Source organism: Sarcophilus harrisii, chromosome 1 (genome assembly GCF_902635505.1).
Source record: "Sarcophilus harrisii chromosome 1, mSarHar1.11, whole genome shotgun sequence".
NCBI classification, from domain to species: domain Eukaryota; kingdom Metazoa; phylum Chordata; class Mammalia; order Dasyuromorphia; family Dasyuridae; genus Sarcophilus; species Sarcophilus harrisii.
The window spans coordinates 661302547-661324963 of NC_045426.1; the positions used below are offsets into that span (position 1 = coordinate 661302547).

General features: G+C 38.5%; 1 protein-coding gene across 1 annotated transcript in view; it reads right to left on the reverse strand.

Moving 5' to 3' along the window:
• Positions 1 to 22417, reverse strand: part of CPAMD8 (C3 and PZP like alpha-2-macroglobulin domain containing 8) — a 155073-nt gene that overhangs the window by 71647 nt on the left and 61009 nt on the right. Inside the window, exons 20-26 of the mRNA XM_031947976.1 lie at positions 15800 to 16031; positions 13017 to 13170; positions 12700 to 12842; positions 5541 to 5592; positions 3733 to 4031; positions 2567 to 2792; positions 297 to 473 (exon numbers count right to left, since the gene is read on the reverse strand). Of these exons, the coding sequence (XP_031803836.1) occupies positions 297 to 473; positions 2567 to 2792; positions 3733 to 4031; positions 5541 to 5592; positions 12700 to 12842; positions 13017 to 13170; positions 15800 to 16031 (1283 nt within the window). The remainder of the gene's footprint in view (positions 1 to 296; positions 474 to 2566; positions 2793 to 3732; positions 4032 to 5540; positions 5593 to 12699; positions 12843 to 13016; positions 13171 to 15799; positions 16032 to 22417) is intronic.

The following is a 22417-nucleotide window of genomic DNA, read 5'->3' on the forward strand; positions in this document are numbered from 1 at the left end:
AATGCCTTCTTCCTTTGAGAGCCACTGAACTGCCTCCCCCACTAATCAGGTCAATGCAGGACATATATGACAAGGCTCCTAATTCCTTCCCCTCTTTATTTTCCTTAGCCTTCTTCTAGTGCACCAGACATCACTTTGCTTGGTTCCTAAGACCACAGAATGAAGACTAAGGCTGTGTTCTGTTCATAGGACCTGATCCTAGAGAGAACCAAGGCCAAATGGAATGGGAGAACATTTGATGTGAGAATGGGAGAACACTTGGTGCAGGCACAAATCTTGCCCTCTCCTTGGGATACCTTGAACGAGGTAGTCTGTAGCTTCACTCTCCACCTCAGGGCTGAGCTGTCTGGTTTTCTGAAGGTATTTTAAGACAAAAACGTTGGGGGCAAAATGGATCATATTTTGCTCTCCACAGCCAAAGGGCAGTCGTAGAAGGTTATCGAGATGATTCAGAGTTGGGCCCATTACATCTCCTAACAAACAGAAGAGAAACATGATGTAAACGGGCATTCTTATCATGCTCCCTTTGCCTAGAAGTTTCCTCCACCCTCTACAATGACTAATAATCCTCAGTAGGAAGCACTCCTTGATCCCTCCCTCTGGGATGAATGTCTCTTTCTTCTGATCCACCCACAACATTTTGTTGACAATTCTCTTATGCATTTGTCTTTTTTTGTACTATAGTCATTTATACAATAGTATGTCCATGAAACACAATGTTAGGTGAAATAACAGAGGATGCAGTGAAGAACATTCTTTCTCTTATGGTGAATGAGTTTTTGGGGCTCTGGACCTATGATTTTATTAGTGTAGGGAACTCCCAGGAAGCAAACTCCCTCTCTCAATGCAGACTGGCACTTTCTCTGCAACTCAGAGGTTGTTAGGGGACTGGCATGGTATGGTAAGACTCATTGGAATGTAAACTATAAGGAGGCAAAGATTTTTGTTTTGTTTTTATATTATCAGTTCTTAGCAGAGTTCAAGTAAGTGCCTGATAAAACTGATGAATTGAATTGTGCTTTCCCTGCCCTGCCCCAGTAGAATGGAAGTTTCTTGAGGGAAGGAATCTTATCATACATATTTACTTTATTTCTGTGAGCCTCACAGTTAAATGAAAAACCTTGCATAGAGTACATTTTCAGAAAATAAGAGATTGAACCAAATTCAACTTGGGCTGCTGATTGTTCCTTGAATTAGACTCTAAGAAGGTAGTGGAATGGAGGCAAGACTCCAGACGAAGCTAGGAAAGGTTTCCAAAGGATAAAAACAAAAAAGCTCTGGTAAACTTCCCAAATTGGTTTTAAAATAACTTAGTCTGTTCTCTTTTCCCTCTTATAAAATAACACAAAAGATCAAAAGATTCAGAATATTGGTCTTTGGGGAAAAAACTCAAATCCCTGCTGCTTGGTATTCCTCACAAAAAAAGTTTCCACTAAAGGCATCATAAAGGAGGTCCACAAGTCCAGGATCAACTAAGAGAACCTTTAAAGATGGCTGGTTAGATTCTAATGACAGCCAAATTCTGAAGGCAGGCTAAGGTGGATGCAGGCAGGAAACAGGAACGAGGAAAGCTTTTGAGTGTTTTGAGCTCACCAGACCCTTCAGCTGGAGCTATGCAGGTAAAAAATTCTAAAATTCGGATTGAAACATATGCATCACAAAATGATACTTCAAAAAAAAAAAAAAGAAAGAAAGAAAAGAAAAGAAAAAAATCAACAACTTCAATGCAATGAGAACATGTGGCAAAAAAAAAAATCATAATAACAGCTATTACCCTATGCAAAACTGAGATGTTCACTAAAAACATGTTCCTTATACCCATTTTATGTGGGAGTCTGGCAAAGATAATTCTCTTCATTTTACAGGTGAGCAAACAGAGCAAATTGTTTCTGGAACTTATCTAGAGTCACTCAGCTAGTCTGCCAGTGAAAATCAGAACTCTGTCCTGGTATCCTGCTTCTTCTCTGACTTCCCCTCCTGACTTCAGCTTCCCCACACTAACCAGGAACTGTGAGAGCTTCCCTGGGGTTAAGGATAACTTTTACTGGTCCCATCCCCAGAGAGTTATACAAATGTAGTATCTCTTTGTGCAATCAAGGGAACTTGTTCAAGGCCTGGGCCTTCAAGGAACTCTACCCCTGCATTGTTTCAGGCTAACCCAACCCTGCTCTTGTGTTGTGAATGTGTATTTACCTCAAAATCAAGAAAATAGAGATAAACATTACTTTCTTCTGTGTTCCTGGGAGAGAATCAGTCTCTACTAAAGTCTCAATGATCTTTGGGTGGCAAAAGGGACTTGGCAGACTAGTCAGAGTATTTGCATTTATCAAAGATGGCAGCTACTGATGGCAACTTGCCCCAGATGAGTCAGGCTAAACCTCCTCTAGCCTCTAATATATAGTGAGGATTACCAAGGACTTATCCTCACACATGGTAGACAAGCTTATGTGTGCCAGAGTGGAAAAGGAAGCAGTGGATCTACTGGGGATTTCTACCTAGTAGGATGTCTAATTTGAATCCAGTGAAATGCTGCTTGTTTCCATTAGTTTTACGTAGCATAAGGTACCTATTATGGATGCAGTTGCTCTTTCTGATCCAGGGATCACATTAAGTGGGACTCCAAGAGTAAATGCTTCATTGTGGTTTTCATCAGTCTCCTCTTTCCTCCAGATCTTGTATTCTCCCATGGACCCCCATCCCGTTGAGAAACCAATGTACTTCACCTCTACTGACTTGGAAAGGCCCCACTCTACAATGACAGATTCATTGGATGGTTCGATCCCATGGCCTACCTGCAAAAAAATGGTGAGTCTGATGTTTCCAGGCAGAAAATGCAGCGGCTATTGGTTTAGTTCCTATAGTTCCTATAGGTTCTTTCCTCCAAGAAAGTGGCTAGAGATCCCTCTGTCAATATTTCAAGGATCCATGATGTTTTTGATGTATAATAATATTTTTTTGGTGTATAATAATAATAGTCCAAGCATCAGCAATTTCATCAGTGTAGGGAGCTCTGCACTGACCCATAAAATGACCTTTCAGCAACCTGGCATTCAGTTTTGGAGATTTTTAATAAAAAAGAAAAATGCATCAATCTACAACCAGCCTGGTAATAAGCAACCCAGATACCATAGTCGTTGGGAAGCCAGGGTCACTTCCATGTCTCAAGACACTGAGGGAAGCCTTTAATGAAGGCAACATTTTACTTTTATGTGGTGCTCTATGGCTTACTGAGCCTAGAGTTAGAAGGAATGTGATCTCAGACACTTATTAGCTGCGTGATTCTGGGCACTTAAACCCTCCCTGCCTCAGTTTCCTCACTTGTAAAACAAACTGGAGAAAGAAATGGCCAACTACTCCTGTCTCTTTGCCCCCAAAAATCCCAAACAGGGTAACAAAGTGTCAGATATGACTGAGAACAACTAAACAACAGCAATGGTTTACCAAGAGCTGATCTTACAAACAACCCTTAGATGTTAAATGGCACAAATATCATACCCATTTTTACAAATAAGAAACCTAAAGTTCAAGGTCAGGTGATTTGTAAACATTCACAAAGCTGCTAGGATTTAAACTGAGAGATTTTGACTAAATCCCATATTCTTATTACAATACCATATGAACAAAAATCATATAATCTCATTAAATGGCAAAAGGCAATTTAAAATCAAAAGTCCCTGAATCCTACTGGGAAAATAAGAAGCAGCAAGATGATTTTATCCAAAAATTCATTACCTGGATAATTCCATTTTTCCAGCTGATCCAAAAAGTCCGGAATTCATCCCAAGAGAGAATTCCAATTGTGTCTACACTAGTCACAGGGTCACCCATTTTGCTCAAGGAAATCCACGTCTTGGAATTTTGGTGCCCGCCAATGACAATCTCTGTCATCTCTGCTGTGTCATGGGAACCAGACGACAGTGCAAAATGGGCATCATTGTGAGCTTTCACAGCAACATCAAAGTGGGTCATACGCAGTGGCTTCTGAACATATTGGTACTCGTACTTATTCGGAGTTGAAATGTGAATTTTCTCTAGTCAAAGAAAAAAAAGAAGAAGTGCAATTTTGCAAGATGGCCACGAGCCTGTCCTCAAGTCTTCCCAGGTCTGCAGGACCCACTGGAACTTGGAATTCACTGGCAGAGCCTCCAGAATACAGTAAGGGAGTGGAGGATTGCCTTAGTGGAAGACTAGAGGGAAATATACACTTTTGAAAATGGTATGTTTCAAAGATTTCCTGAGGTAATTTGTACGATTCATGCCAGTCTAGTCTGCCCGGCATCAGTTCTCTGATTCTGTAAGAGCCAGGTCTGTACCTGGAAGTACATCATACAGTAAGATTTTAATTTTTCAAGCCTACATACGCTGCTAGATTTTAAAGTCAATGAGGGAAGAGACTTTGTGATTCCCATCATCCCTAGACTTTGTGGTTCCCTTAATCAGCTGATACATTGAATTTTGTGTCATTGTTAGATTATTTGAATTTTTTAAAAAATTTCTTCACTACTATAAAGATACTCTCTTAGCTCCTCAAAAACACCAGAATAGTAGCTTGTTCTCTCTTCATGTCTTTCTGACCCAAACTACTTCCAGAATACAACAAGCTATAGCAACTGAGGAGGAGAAGGATAAAGTTGGAAACCTGGTCTGATTAGATCAGTTTAAAAGCTCTTATCACCTCCCTTCAGTAAGGTAAAGAGTGTGGAGCTATCTCTGTTTTCTGTACAGGTCCTACCTGCCTTATCTTCCTTCTACACAGATCCCTCACTTTACAAGATTGTCTTTTGTCACTTCTTTTCCCTTTGAAGGTAAAATGTACATTTTAAGCTGATTGTACCCAAATAAAAGGCTGGGAGGGACACACAGTATAATTAGCCCTGGGCCCCCAAGCCATGAGGGAAGGCCCTTGGGCTCATAATTGCTCCATTGACCTAACTACTCAGATCTCTCAGGGCAGCTCCTGGCTTTAGTTACTCTCTACACCTAATTAACAATATTTAATTTTTATTCCAGGTTTACTCTAAATATTGAAATTCTATGGTTTGATAGTTTGTATAACTTAAGCAGGACAGTGGCTGTTGAAGTTAGAATCTACTAAGGAAAGGAACATGTTAACAGATTCTAACTTCTACCTGCCAAATCAATGGGCAACTTGTATAACTGATAATACATTTTCCTTTTTTTTTCTATGACAACTATTTTTCTAGACAACTATAAAAGTTGTCTTTTAGTAATTTGTAACCTTATTGATAAGTTAAGATAATCAGCATGAGGTGTGTAGGCCCAATTTAACAATGGATATTTTCCAAGCATCTTAATTCTATTAAGGGTTAGTCAGAGTAAGTTAAAAAACAAAGTATATACTTTATTTAAAGACTACCATATTAGAACTTTTTTTGCCTCTTGGAAAAATGCTGAAGCCTGATTGATAACTTTGTTGAGCCAGAGGAATATCAATTTTTTATACAGTTGGTCAACAAGCATTTATAAATGCTTTTTCTATACCAGAAAATGTACATGCTATAATCAGAACTAAGACTTACCATTGGGACAGAAGAATACACTATAGGTATATTCTCTTGCTAGTCCTTCTGGCTGGAAGTAAAAAGAAAGACAGTGAGTGAGTGAGTGATGATTGGGAGAAACACTTACAGGGAAGAATCTCTTATTTAAGCTTATGGTGAACACAGAATCTTAGCAATTGCCAAGATTGTACCAACTACTTCACCAGTATCTTCCTAATGAGGTAAGGTTCATTGCTTCCATCCCAAAAAACATAAAAAAAGCTTTAGTGAATGATGTGTCAAAGTTGGAAAGGACCTTAGAACCCAGAACACAAGATGGACATCGTAGCTAGAAGAAACCCAAATATCATTCCATCCAATCTCAATGTGCTGTGGACAAAGGCAACGTGGCTCAGAGAGAGGAAATCACTTGCCCAAAGTCACCCAGATATGTCTTAATGTAGAAGTAAATTTACCCTTTCAATATCTAATTTCAATCATGACTTCTATTCCATCAAATTTTTGTGACAGCTAAATGATGCAGTGGATAAAGTACCAGCCTTGGAGTCAAGAGGACCTGAGTTCAAATATGGCCTCTGACACTTAACACTTGCTAGTTGTGTGACCTTAGGCAAGTCACTTGACCCCACCTGCATCGCCAAAAACAAACCAAAAAAAGTTTTTTTTGTGATAGTCATAAGATCATATGTGTGTGTACACTTGTATATGTGTGGAAATGTCTATATATTTATATCCAACCTGTATCTATAGAGCCAGCAAGATGGTGCAGTAGATAAAACACTGGATCCAATCAGGAAGATCTGAATTCAAATCCAGCCTGAGCAACTTAACTCTGGGCAAGTCACTTCACCCTGTTTGCCTCAGTTTCCTTATCTGCAAAATAAGCTGGAGAAGGAAATGGCAAACTGCTCCAGTATCTTTGTCAAGAAAACCCCAAATAGGGTTACAAAGAGTCACACATGACTGAAATGACTGAAAAATAATGAAATCTGTCTCTCTTTGTCTCTGTGTCTGTGTCTCAGTCTTTCTCTTTCTGTCTCTCAGAGTTGATTGAGGAAGAATATGATAGCTATCTTCAAATACTGAAGGCTTATTATGTGTTATTATTATATATTATCTATGTTATTATGTATGTATTACACATTGTTATGTATTATTTTTTCTGCTTGGTCCCAGAGAGCAGAATTAGCAGCAATACGTAGAAGTTGCAAAAGGACAAATTTAGGTTTGATGTCAGACTGGCACTTCCTAATATTCAGTTTTTGAAAACGAGAATGATCTGTGACAGAAAATCATGGGCTTCTCTTTCTTAGATGTCTTCAGGGAAATGCTATAAATGGCCACCAAGGTCCCTTTTAACTCAACATTCAATGATTGTTCCAGTGACTTGCCAGGGATTACAGAGAGATTCAATAGAAGAGCTGGGATCTGAAGTTAGATCTTTATACATTGATTCCTGTTTCCTATAGCTGAAGTCTCCTTGACCTATTCTGGCCTATTGTGATTCAGCACTGAGTATATAACAGAGACGGTGAGGTAGATTCTCATGAGCTTGGTAGAAGGAAAGAATGGAGAAATCAGATTTTTCCTAGATATTCACTATGATTTGTTAATAACCTAAGGGATGGCATAGGGGAAAGCCCCCCCACTAACACAACTCATTACCAAGTGCACACGAGATCTGTGCTAGTTCTGGGCACGTTTTCTCCTCCCCACACAAAGCAAACTCAGGAGCAACTGGGCAGGCAGTTGATGTTATAAACAAGGGAAATCTGGACGCAGGTTGTATAAACAAATAGCATTTCTACAACTGATCAGACCACAGGTTTTAAACATGCTCTACTTCCTGTTTGTTTCCTGTCCACTTGAAGAACCCTTTTCCACTTGGTGGCAGGGGACTGTAGATGGACACATTCCTAATACAATCATACATTCAGCTCAGATGAACACAGGATGTCAAGTCAACAGTACTCCAAATAATTTTACAATTACAACTGGGAGTTCGGCACAACAAATATGTGACTCTGGCCGGGCCACAGCCCTAATTGAAAACATTTGTAAAATTCATCCCTACAGGATAACAACTATTCCTCAAACACAGCTGCAAGTTAGGGAAGAAAGGCTCATTGTAGCTGTGGTTCTAAGACAGGATACATTAGCAAATACAGAAAGTTACTTAAAAGGAGATACAGAATCCAGAATATTGGATTTCTATATTCCCTTCTTCACCTAAAATCCACCTGAAAGGTTTCCTGCAGTGAGTATACAAATAATGACAATGACTCTAATAAGAGCATCATGGTAAAGTTTGCAAGGCGTTTTCCTGAAAACAGCAAGTGGGTTAGATGACTATTATTGTTCTCATTTTAAAATGAAATCCAGGTGTTAAATGACTTGGTCAGGATCACAAGGCTATCAAATGTCTTTTAAATATACTAACTCCTACCTTGGATCCTGTGGTATAAGGGAATGCAGCACTAGACCAAGAGTTAGCAGGATATGAGTTCAAATTCTATTTGATACTGACTGACTATGTGACTGAGGACAAGTCTCATACCTCTCTCAGTTCCAGTTTCCTTATTTCACACACATACCCAACCCTCTGCCCATCCTGCCCCACCTTTCAATTGTTATAAGGATCAACTGAGAGAATAAAATAAAGCACCTGGCAAACCTTTAGGTGCCATTAGGTAAATGTTTCTTACTGTTATCTTAACTACTTGTGTGGCTTTCAACACTTCACATCTATTTAAAAAATATCTTATTTTCCAATTACATGTAAACTTCATTTTTAACATTTTTTTTTAAAATTTGAGTTCCAAATTCTCTCCCTCCCTTCTTCCCTCTCATCCCCGCTCATTTGAGAAGGCAAAGCAATTTGATATAGATTGCACATGTGCAAAATATAACCGTTATCTATTAAAAGAGGGTCAAGGGAAAGAACCATGCACTCTCCCAGCTCTAACTCCTATGATCAACAAACTGAATGCTCTTCCAGTTTTAGCTTTTTGAAGGCTATCTCTAATGGAGTACAAGCCAACACAAGTCTTAGAGGAGAAAGGGAACAAACATTTATTCCCTTGTCCTCCTAATTTGTGTATAGTATTACCCTTTATGTCTAAATTATGAACCCATTTCGATATTATCTTGACATAGGGTATTACATGCTGGTCAATAGAATAAACATTTATTAAGGACCTACTATGTGCCAGGTCTGTGCTAAGCCTGTAACAAACATCATCTCCTTTGAGTCTCACCACAACTCTGCTATTATCTATCCCCAGTTTATAGTTGAAGATACTGAGAAAATGGATTGCCAAGGATCACACAGCTAGTCAGTATCTTAGGTTGAATTGGAACCCAGCCCTCTCTCCACTGTCCCACCTAGCTGCCTACCAAGCCAGAGGCTTTGAAACCCCTGGATGGACTGGAGTCTGAGAGCTGGCTCTGGCAAATTCAGAGATTAGAGGATGGACTAGTAACAAGCAACAAGTATTTTCAACCACATGAAGACCACACTAAAGCCAAGAAGGAAATCTGCACAGATCCAACCACAGGTCCCTGAATGAAGTATATCCTTCCTCATTTAAGGAGCTCAAAGCATTTCAAATGGATTATATGATTTCCTCCCATCCAGGAGCAGAATTTTGCTTCTATGATTTTATTGACAGGGAATATTGCAAGATGGGAATAGAATAAAGAAAAACTCAGACTCAAATCTTGTTGCCTCAAGACATGGCTAGTTGTATGACCATTGAGAAGTCCCTCTTTCTCGGCCTCAGTTTTTTGATTTGTATAATGAAGATAACAATATCTCTGGGCCCTCCTTCAGAGTGGTTTGTGAGGACCCACTTAACTAATGTATCTAAACTTCTTTGTAAACCTTAAAGTGACATATATAAAGTGTCAATTATTATTAATGTAACTTTCTGTTATGATAGGGGTTTTGTACCAATCTAGATCACTTAAGATGGTAGCATTCATCCATTTCTGAGAGAAGATATTCTATGATCCTGATTTGGTGGATGGAAACAGTCTCTTTTCATTGATAGAATAGCAGGAACTGTTCACGTGCAACATGGACACCATGGACCATGCTGGATAGAGGGAAGGCCTGTCTTGTCTTGTGGCCCCAGGAAACAAGGCTGGAATTTTTTTTATCTGTTTTGGTTGTCCTTCCTTTTCAGTTCTGAGTGCAGGATTTGATGTGACTTGGATCGAGTTATGATGACCAGACAGTATTACAGGCTAGATATTATTGCCAGCCTAGCTGGGAAGCCCTCAGAAGTCACAGTGCTAGGATAATCCAGGAGGGCTTCGGACTTGGAACTTGGTGGTACTATAACCATATAGGACCTGAGTTAAGCTGAACCTTATCTTCCTTTCCTTGTCTTCTTTCCCCAGAAATGAGGCAGTACTAAGGGTATTAAGCCCCCCAAGTGTTGGGAGGGGATATTTGTATGTTTGTTCTTGCTACACTTTAAAGCAAAGGATTCTTTGTAAAATTCAAATCTGTTAAATGGCTAAATACAACTCAGGTGCTGGCTATCCCAGTAAAGCTAAGGGAAGACAACTGGTGAAAACTTAAGCCAATAGCCAATGCTAGATACCCCTTAATCCCTTAAGGGTCTTGGGGAACCCTATGTGGTAGGGGCCACAGTAATAACTGTTACATCTACAAGTAGAGAAATCAAGATACACAAAAGCTTTGACATGCTCTGGGAGACTAATTAATTGGCAAGATATAGTTCAAGGGATTTTTAAAAAATCCTATATGTTTACAAATACATGACCAGAGGGCCTCATTTCTTCCTCTTGATTTTGATTAGCCACATTGCTTAATTGAAATTATTGTAATTTAAGAATAATATTTTATTATTGGAGGGGATGCGGGAAAACTGGAACACTAATGCATTGTTGGTGGAGTTGAGATCTGATCCATTCATTCTGAAGAGTGATTTGGAATCATACCCAAAGGGCTATCTAACCATTCATAATCAGAAGTGCCACTACTGAGATCATAAAAGAGGGGGAAAGATCACATACACAAAAATGTTTGCAGCAGGTTCTTTTTGCGGGGGCAAAGAATTGCAAAATTAGTGGATGCCCATCAATTGGGGAATGGTTTGAATAAATTATGGTATATGGATGCAATGGAATATTATTCTATAAGAAATGATCAGCAGGCTGATTCTGGAAATGTCTCAAAAGATTTACATGAATTAACACTGAGAGGACAGAACCAGGAAAACATTGTATATAGTCACAGCAACATTGTATGATGATCAGCTATGATAGACTTAGTCATATAATGATCCAAGACAATTCTAATCAACTCTGGATGAAAATGTCATCCAGAGAAAGAAATATGAAGACTGAATGCAGATTGAAGCATACTCTTCACCTTTTTTTTCTTTTGTTTTGTTTCTTTCTTTCTCGTGGTTCCCCTTTTTTTCTGATTTTTCTTTCCCAACATGACTCCTATAGAAGTATGTTAAAAATGAATGTATACATAAAACTTATGTCAGATTGTTTGCTAATGTGAAGGTAGGGGGAAGTGAGGGAAAAAAACCTGGAACTCAAAATTTTACAAAAGTGAACTTTGAAAATGATCTTTACATGTAATTGGAAAAATAAGATACTATTGAGTAAACAATAGTATTTTATAAAGCTTTACTTTGATGTTTATAATACTGGAGAATACTGAAGAAGAATAACTTGTAGTCAGATTTGTACTTTAGGTCTTCAAAATGATTATTTGATCTTTTTGTTCAAAGAGACTAGTGTGTGCAGAGAGTTCATTGGCTCTGGCCAATGTAACTCCCCATGTGGAAGACGCTGGGCAGTCTGCTTCTGGGAAAGTCCTACAACTGGATCCAGTCTGGTAAACACATGGTGGGTGGTCAGCAGCCTCTTTGATTGACTGCAGTGGTAGAACTGGGCCCCTTTTGGTCTAGTCTTAACTCTCAGATCTGTTCTTGATTTGACCCTTTCACTGACAGTGTCCATTGAGAGACAATGGCAAAGGGGGAGAAGATTTGGATGCTTCCCTCCAAAGCAAACATGTGGCCCTGTGAATATGGGCCTTAGAATTTGTTCTTTTTTATTTTAGGTGATGGAAGTTGGAGGCCATGACCATTGAAAAAAGTCACCTAAGCCTGTGAGTCAGGAATCTGGAAGTCTAAGAGTTCATAAGTCTAGTCCAACATAGTAGGACCTTTAGGGCTCAACTCAATTGAAATGAGGATTCATCCTGCAGCAACAATACATTTGGACAAATTCTTCCTGTGCAACAAGAGATCTGTTTGGTTCTTCACACATATATTGTATCTAGGATATACTGTGACATATTTAACTTATATAGGACTGCTTGCCATCTGGGGGGAGGGTGTGAGGGAAGGGAGGGGAAAAGAACAGAAGTGAGTGCAAGGGATAATGTTGTAAAAAAAAAAAATTACCCAGGCATGGGCTCTGTCAATAAAAAGTTATAATAATAAAAAAAAAAACCACAATACATTTGGACAGCTCTTAGTCTGGCAGAGTGAGGCTACAGAGAATACTTGATATACTAACAAAAGTTTTGTGAAGTTGGGGTATACATTACTACCCCATTTTTCAGAAGAGCAAACTGAAGTTCAGAGAAGGGAAAGTGATTCACTTATGGCTGAAGGCTTTGCATAGGACTGCTCTGTGTAAGAATCTTAGCCAAGAGACAGAATCCTGAATTAAAACTCACATCTTCCAACCTCATGACCCTTTCTATGAGCCACTTCATTGTTTCTCACAGTGACATCTACAGTTGATCATTTTCTCGTGTACTATACTCCAATGACATAAGCACCCCCTTCCTTTATAAGACAGAGTGAATATAACTCAAACTTCGTGTTAATTATTTCAAACTGGAGGAACATTTTTGTTCTAGGGCATGTCTTCTCATCTCATACCCAGTTCCCCTTGACAAAATGCAGTTTTGTTTTTGTTTGTTTGTTTTTTCTGTGATAACCACTCAAATGCAAAAAGTTCCAAATGTGCTTTTACTCCACAATTGGCACAGGCGACAGAGGAAACCTGGGGGAATTGTTGAGGGCTTGCATATCCCACTGACCAAACAATCTGGATTTTTGTTCCTCATTATGAAAATCTGACTTTGGCCAAACATATATGTATATCTCCTTACCTCAATAATGACACTACTTCTGATGTAATCTGTCCCAACTGGAGTTCTCTTGTCAAAGTAATTATCCTCTGGATGTTTGCTGCCTTTGGGGATCTGAAAATTGCCTTGACAACAGTTTGTTTCACCATAAGCAGATGCTTTTGCTGCAAAATTGAGGGGGGAAAGCAAGAAGAGAAATATAGTGATCAAGTCTCCAGAGCTTCAAAACCCACCCATGAGAGGACCACCCTTGTTATTAAGGACAGGAATAATGACATACCACATCCAACTAAATGTAAATTGTTCCCTAACCCTTTGTAAGAGTTCTTGGACATTACCTGTGATGTTGCTGAGGCCAAGCTCACTGAAAGACAAGACTATGGAAGTGGGTTTGGCTTCTCCCGGAGCTACACATTTTTTCCTCGTCAGATGGTGTTTACCAGGGTGTCCAACAAACTTTATGCCTTTGGGAACGGAAATTTTCACGTACACCTGCAAACAACATTCTCTGATTATATTACCTCTGGAGCCTAGAGTGCCTAGAACAAAAGCAGCACCCCTCATTGAAACAATCAACCCACCCCAGGAATATATTGTGGACTAGAAACACTGCACCTACATGCATAATATTGAATACTTGCAAGAAAATATAAAGAGATAAATGAAGATATCGCTAGAAAAAGGACTCAGTTTACACTGTAATAAGAGCAAACAATATTGTCCAAAGGAAGATTAACTGGTAATGAGGAAACAAGTCTCAAATGTCTTCCTTGAATGAATTTCCAATAACACGTCTAACAAATTTGCTTCACGATCCCATATTTTCCACAACTTGAAACAGATAGACTTTTGTCTACATCGATTCAATCTGTTTTGCACTGCAAGCTTCTTAGTGGAGGGGGACTGCTTCTTCCTTAGCTTGAGCTAGGTTCATGTACCATTGTTAAAGACGGAAGGGACCTAAGAGACCTCAGTTCTCCTTCATTGCTAACATTCTATGATTATATAATTACTTATTTTATACCTGACAACTACATGGTATAATGGACAGAACACTGTACTTGGAATCAGGAAGACTTGATCTCTTTTTGCCTCAGTTTCCTCATCTATAAAATGGGGATAAAAACATCTATCTGCCAGGATTGCTATGAAGATCAGATGAAAAAGGAATTATAAAGCACTTAGCACAGTTCCTGGCACATAGTAACTGCTATATAAATATTAACTATCACTACTATTAATACCATTACTGCCACCACTACTTCTATTAAGGTGACTCAACCATTTATCTGTCTCTTAACCTCTCTTTGTCTTTGTTTCCTCATCTGTAAATTGGGGTTATAATGGCACTGACCTCACAGGATTACTGTGGGGATCAAAGCACTTTGCAAAGTATCAAGTCAATGCTATATAAATGACTTGTTGTAATCACGAGGATACCGAGCACCCCTAGAATGGGTCAAGATGGAGCCAGCATTCCGCTTCAAGTGTCTTGACTCTCACGCTTGCATTCAATCACCATCCAAGGCTCCTATGACCACACCCCTCCGCTTCTCTGCTCAGGGCTCTGTGGAGGAGAGGGGCCACACAGAGTGTGCCGGGGAAGGGAATAGGCTCATGGTGAATCCATCCCTCAGCATTACTAATAACTTGTTACATATTTGTAATCCAGAGATTTTTTTCCAAACATATTTAACCTATTTACATTTCTAGTCAGTACCACCTTTGGGGGGTAATGAATTCCAAGATTCTGCTCCTCCCTGGATGAAGCAGATCTTCTTTTTATAAATTGAAGAATTCATTCTTTTCTGTTAGAAGAGGCACCTCCCAGCTCTAATTCGGGGTATTTGGTGAATCAGGACCATATTAATTTACTGAGTCATACAACGGCAAAGCTAGAAGGGACTTGAGAAATCATCTCATCCAATCCTTTATTATAAGAATAAAGTACCCAGAGTGGAGGTGATCCCATGGCTTACTGACTCCCAGTCTACACTATGAGTGTTCCATAAACCAGACTTTTCATTTGCTTATAAATTTAGATGATATTCCTTTCTTTCTTTATCATTCTTTATCTTCCTGAGAAAGCTGCATTTTAGGGCAAAAGACATGTGGATCTGTTTTTTCTATGTCTAGGAAAAATATTTCTCTTTTTATGTCAATAGGAATTCATTTTTCTTAGTACCCTCTCACTGTTTTCCCATTATATATCATTAAGGATCTATTAAAGAAAACCATCCTTATAAAGGTTTGCTTAATCCTGGGCCTTTGCACCAAGTTAGGTTAGTGACAGTCCCTTCCACCTAAGGACCAAATAATCTAGGTTTCTAATTTCAGAACAGAATTCTCTTTGTACCACACACTCCTAGAAAAGCCCTGATAAATGTTGTGTAAGAATACATTGTAGCCCCTGATCTTCTACACCCATCTTAATCATAAACACAGCAAGCCTACAGCTATGTGCCTCCTACTCTCCAGATTACCTTGTCTTCCTTTCAGGCCCTGGAGACCCATCAGCAACAAGTGAAAGACATTTAGGGCCAAATCATCCCTGTCCCAAAGAAAGGTTCAGTCATGTTGTGGGACTCCCGGCAACTTTCTGAAGTCTGCATCTTTGACTGCCTCAAACACCTGGACCTGGCTGCACTTCTTTACTCCTTTCCCAAAGGACTGCTCTCTCAGCTGCTGATATCTTCATTCTCCTTGACATCACTTCCCAGATACTTTAGCTAGCACAGACTTTTTCGTGTCCTGGTTTCTAGGAGTCTGGCATCCTACCTCAGTATCTTGTCTAAGCTGGCACTGTAGCTAAAAATGTTCCATTTGGTTTATTAATTTAAAGAATCACAGAATCCCCCAGCTAGAAGATATCTTTACAGCTCATCCAGTTCGAGCTCTTCTTGTTACAGGTGGAGAAACTGAGGACAGAGAAAAGTGACTTGTTTACCTGTGCATACGAAAAGGGAGGAAAAGCCCAGGTCTCCTGTCTATCATTTCAGGGATCATTTCATGATACCTGTATCTCACAGATCCTATCATCTCCCATTCAAAAATCTTTCACAACTATATATAAATGATAAGGTTTTCCTCTCAAAACTCAGAATAATAGAAAAGTTTTTACCTCTACACAAATGGCCAAGTAATTGTAGACACTAAGAGGGATTTTGGTTTGTTCCCCTCTGATGACATGGTACGGAAGGGTGAATTCTATGAAGAATGGCTTAAATGTTTTCAGTTCGGTTGGTTTGGCAATACCTAGTCCTTGCACTGCAGATAAGCCAACAGCTTCCGTTACCCAGGTTGTGATAGAGTCAGGTACTTCCACTCGAAGAGACTCCTCACCAGAAGGGTCACTGCAAAAGGAGGAGAGGACAACTGGAGATCCAAGAAACCAATGAGAAAGGTTTTTAGCTATTTTACCGTGAACCCTGACATCCAAGCATACACTTATGGCAGATGTCATTTCAAGAACATATACAGAACAGATATGCAAAACCATATACTTAATGGCTGATACTATGGAATTAATACTTAACAGCAGATGCTGCCACTAGAAATTACACTGATGACAATCCTATTCTTGAAACATATTCTTACAGCAGATGATACTGGAAAAGAAACATTTAAAGCAGGCATTATTACGGGAATACGCACTTAGGCACTGTTACTGCAAAAACAAATACAGCTGACACAATTGCCATCACTGAAATATGCATTTATGATGAAAGCCTTTCTAAAATAATCACATGCAACAGATGTTATTAGAAAAATACACACTTAGGGCAGAGACCACCACTGAAACTTACTTATGACAGCCCCATTCCTGAACATTTAAAGTAGACTGTCTATCTAATATTTTTATGACCGATACTATTGCTGAAATATATAATTGTAGCAGAAGCCATCCCAGATTTATTGCCTTAATAACAGATGTTGCTACTGTATGCCTGCTATTATCATCACCACTGATAGAGATGAGCCTTCTAGGAGATTATCCAAGATCCAAGACAAATGGTAACTAGCAGACCATAGAGCTGCAAATACTGCTTCTTATGCTTCCATTCCCTTCAGAACAAAAGTTTTAAAGAAGTTTATTCCCTAGCTGTAAAATCCCTGTCTATAGAAGCTTTAAGATAAAAGAGGAAAAATGTGAAAGCAGGATAAACTACAAATTGGTTATCGATGAAGGAGAGGAGAGACATTTTTGTCTGGATTAACAGTTGTAGACATTGCCATGCTTCAATGAGCAAGGAAAAGACTGAATCCATTTCCTGGATTTCATCCTTGAAGCTGCTTTCTAGAAATCAAGAGCAATCCAGGAGGCTATTGCCCTACACTGGTTTCCACACAGGAACATGAAATTGTTAGCTTTTGTCCATGGCAGGAAGACTGATTATTTCTAAAATCCTATTACTTGGTATGCTGACTCTATCATTTTGTCACACAATAGGATGATGATGCCTTCTCAAATACCAAACTTGAGGTGTTTGATGGATCCTTTGTGAATACTATAAAGGCACAGAAAGTCTAAGTAATCAGATAGAAAGTAACCCTAAAGCCCTAGCCTCTGCCTCTGCTTTAATCAGAGAGAAACTATCCAAGCTCACTGCCTTTCTCTGTGCCTCTGATTGCAAACAAATACACCTAACGGTGTATTTATATGTTTCTTCACAACATCTCTCACATACATCCCTTCTCTCCCTCTGGCAATGTCATGATCCTGGTCCAGATCTTCATCATTTCATCCCTGGACCATTGCAATAATAACCTTCTGGCCAGTTTTCCAGCCTCGTGTTTCCCAGCTCCTGTCCCTCTTTCAGTCAAATGTCAAACTGATCTTCCCAAATTGCAAGTTTGGCCTTGTAATCTTCCTCCCCAACATGCTCAGGAAACTCCAATTTATTGCCTCCAGATAATCCAATTGCACATCTCCAGAATCAAATATAAAATCCTTTGGCTTTTAATCCCCTGCATAATTAGTCTCTTTCTGACTTTGCAATACTCTGCGAAATGCAATAACATCAGCCTCCTTGCTCCTCATCACAGAGATTGCTCTTCTCACAAAGCTGAGCATTTTGACTGTTTGTTTCCCATGCCTGGAATTATTTCCATCATTTCTACCTCCTGCCTTTCCTGTCTAAAATCTTACCTTATACAGGACTTCTTCCTGATGTCTACTAATCCTAGTGCCTTTCCTCTGCTGATTCTCTTCAATGATTCTGTATATAGTGTATTTATACATGATTATTCACACATTGTCTCCCCCTCAGATCATGAGTTCTAGAGAGGAGATTATCTTTTGTCTTTCCTTGCATTTCTAGTGCCCAATACATAGCAGGCACTTAATAACATTAAAGATATAATAAATGTTTATTAACTGACTGACTCTAGGACTTGAATCCCTTACTTATTAGACCTAAAGGATTTTGCCACATTTTTCAAACCAAAGCAATTTAGTTCCTATGAGCAGATCCTGCTTCACAGGCATGACATGCATACATTCCAGCAAGTCTGGTCCTAAAATGTCAAATCCTGATGCTAGCAACAGTTTAAAACCCTAAATACAGAGTGTATTTCAACCTAGTAAAAAATCATTAAATAAAAACTGTACAGATATCAATCAGTAGTCAAATGTCTAGTTAGATTTATTTTTCAAGTTCTTTCATTTTTTAAAAATAAAATAATTGCATCTTATGTATTTATAAACTGAAACTGGTACCTGAAAATAAGAGCTTAAAGTTAAGGCCAAGTCCCATCCTCCTCAAACTTGGTCAGAAGCCAAACTGTTTTTGCTGAACAATTTGTGGTTACAGATGCTCTGTCCCCTGGGATTTCAGCCCATAACCAGCATTAATGTATTATTTTCACACATGAGGGCACTCATTCTTCTAGGCAAGTTGCCAAAATACACACATACTTCCAGCCATTGAGCACTCAACAATGTGAGATTCTACACTGATCTGGAGGTTGGCGTCCTACTTTTGCTGCACTTAAGGATCATATATTGTTATTACATATGGTCAATAAAATCCAAAATTCTTCTTCTTTGTCAAGAGCTTTAATCAGGCTGAAACTAGATTTATACTAAGATGAAGAGGGTAAAAATGTGCATTTAACTCTTCCTTCAGTTGGAATCAGAACTCATAAAAGATGGAAAGGACCTGATTACAGAGAACAGAGAACATCAGAACTGGGAGGGCCCTTAGAACATAATACATTAGAACTGAAAGGAATCTTAAATAGACTTTAATTTGATGTTTTATTCTCTATATGGCAAAACCAAGGCCCAGGGAAGCAAGGTGAGTTGCCCAAGCATTCAGAACTTAGTTGCAGCATTTTGGGGCCATTCCCCCCCCTTTATCCTTTGGTTCTTTGGTTATTCCAAAAGTGACAAAGACTTAAATAAATAATTAAATAAACTTGGCTGCACAAAATAAGCAGTAGGAGCTAAACCTAGGTATAAAGAGATCTGGACTGCAAGCTCTACATGAGTCAAGAGTATATCATGGCAGCCAACCAAGACTCTTATAATCTTAGCCTATGTCATTACAGGGATGGCGTCTGCAGCAACTGGAGAACTGTGCTCCCTTTTACACATGTCAGGAAGACCACTGAAGGAGCTGCACACACCTAGTGAACATAGCCAGAATGACAGAATAACCAAGAAGTTTGCCATCAACGGATCAGCCAAAGAAATTGGAATATTTAACAGAGAAGGCTTGGAGAAAGGACTGACAGTTTTACTCAAGTTATCTGAAGTTATCAGTCTTGTAAAAAAGGTATTAGATTTGTTGTGTTTAGACCCAGAGGGAAATAATAAAAAGTGAAGGGGAAAGTTTCAGAGCAAGCAGATTCTAGCTAAACATGAAGAAAAGCTTCCTAATATTTATGGGGAACTGTGACATAGCAAAAAAAAAAAATCAATGGGCCTAGGAATCAGGAGACCTGGGTCTGACTTCTATCTGATACTTATTAGCTATGTCACTATGAGTAAGTCACCTACTGTGAGCCTCAGTTTCCTTATCTGTAAAATGAGGATAATAATAATTAAATATTATTATGTTATAATATATAGTTATATATATAAAGTAATTATTTCATAGGTGAGCACTCTGTAAACCTTAAAGTACCATAAAATTGAAATTATTTATTATATTTATTAATAAGCATAATCATTAAAATAATTGCTAGTAATGACAATTTTAAATTATAATAATGATAATAACAAAAATAAAATGGACTGCTTTCATTCCAAGATGTAGTTATCGTCAGGGAGGATTATATTCCAACAGAATCTAGATGAAACTTGTTGGAAATGGTGTACTGGGGATTTCTTGCTCCGGTACAATTTGAATTAAGATTGTGAGAAAAAGAAAGGAGCTTGTCCATTGTGTTCAAGATTACCAATATCCCCAAACGAGCAAAATATTCAGTGATATATCCCTACTTTGTACTAGGAATTCTGGAATGGTCTTTCTTTAAGGTCAAAACATAAGGAAGCCCAGCTAAAGACGTTACAAAAAAGAAGAAAAAGTGTCTTGTAAATTCAACTTTATTTTAAAAATTGTACTTTAACCTTGAAGTATCTAATCAAGAATGGACAATTGCTTTGGTAGGCTTAGTGTATACTATACACTATTTATTTGTCCTAGGGCCAAGATGTGGTATACAAAAGAGAAGGGGAAGGGATTCTGAAGACAGAGGAAGAATTGGTTAGAAGGAAGAAGATTTTAGCTAAATATTAGGAAAAAAAACTTCCTAACAATCATAGTTGACCACAAGTTGGATGGGCTGACTGGAAATATATAGTGAGCTCCCTTTCTTTACTAGGTTATTAAATTAAAGCAGGGTTGTAGGACAAGGATCACAGAATTTGAAAATTGGAAAGGACCTCAGCTACATAGTTCAACTCATATGAGAAAGGAATATGTGGTAGAATGTACCTGCCAAGTCATCCATCTAGTCTCTGAAAACCTAAGGAATTGAGGATCATTTTAGAGATTTGGGTATGGGTAGGCCTATACATGCTCCCAAAATCTTATTTATAGTTTTAGGCTATTCAAATTTCAACACTTTGGGAATTATTAGTATTTAGTTTTCTTAGTATATATATTTTTTTAGTATTGGGTATTAGTATTATTAGTATAAGCTACTGAAGATTTAATAACTTAAACTCTATTAAGAATTTTTAGACATATACACACACTCTCTCTCTCTCTCTCTCTTTCTCTCTCTCTCTCTCTCTCTATACATATATATATATATATATACATATATATTTCACATACACACTCACACTAACATATAAGGATGATATATCAACTATTCATATCTATATCCCTTGAGATCACTTCCAATTTGGCCTGAGGATTGTATTATTTCTCTTTCTTTCTTTTTCTCTTTCTTTCTTTTTCTCTTTCTTTCTTTCTTTCTTTCTTTCTCCTCCTCCTCCTCCTCCTCCTCCTCCTCCTAAGGCAATTGGGGTTGAGTGACTTGCCCAGGGTCACACAGCTAGGAAGTGTTAAGTGTCTGAGACCAGATTTAAACTCAGTTCCTCCTGACTGGTGCTCTATTCATTGTGCCACCTAGCTGCCCCAATTCTATCATTTCTTATTGAAATGTTCTGCCCTATGCCCACTTTCCTATAGACATCTTGGATACAATATATGCTACATAAAGAAATAATTACAGAATCATAAATTATTTTTATCCACATCTAATCTTCAGGCACTTTATTCACGAAAGATTTATATTTGAGACTTTAAAAGGAATGAATAAAATCATTAACAAGATTCCACTAAAACACAATGCACACGTTTCATCTCATATTGTTCTCTTAGTATCTAATGAAACATCAGCCCACAATTATTCCAACCTGCTATCTGAATTTCTCTTCCATAGACTCACTGAGAGACTTTTATCCTGGGGCAGAATAAGTAAAAAGCAGATGAACTGCTAAATACTTTTATATGGTGAGAGAATTTCTAGCTTAAGCCTCTTGAGCCCCCATGATAAGATAAAGATGGTGATGGGAAAGCAACTCTTCAGACTTCTTGCCATAGGAACAGGACATTGCCCCCGGATCTATTTTGAACTTCCAGATATTATTCTGTGAAGCTCCAAGGTCAGAACACCTGCAGAATCAAGTCTGGGAAAGAAGCCACTGCTCCTATTTTGAACAGCTGGCAGATGTCCTTATCTTCCCCTTTTTGTTACTTGTTTCTAGGTGACGTCAAGACTTGCAAGTAAATTGGATTGAAGTGAGGGAAGGCTGTGCAAGATCACTGACCTCATTTTCTCCCCCAGAGCCATTTGGGTCTAGGGGAAAGATGTAGATCAGGACGACTGGAGATGGTCCTACATGCAGTGGGAGACCCGGACCTTTTTAGGATAAGGTTTTCAACAGATTTTACTCTGACTGAGGCAATGCCCATTCAGTGATTAAGACTAGGTATAAAATGAGGTAAAGAATAAAAAAATTAGTCTGAGAAGGAAAGGCCTATAGGGTTTCTAGCCAAAAAAAGAAGCAATTGCTATTCAAATTCACCCTGTACCATCAGAGCTGAAATAAGGCCAAGGCTAGATCTATTTTTTTAATAAAACTTTTTATTTTTAAAAACACATGCATAGATAGTTTTTGATACTAACCCTTGCAAAACCTTGTGCTCCAAATTTTTCCCTCTTTTCCCCTCATTCCTTCCCCTAGATGGCAAATGATCTAATATATGTTAAACATGTG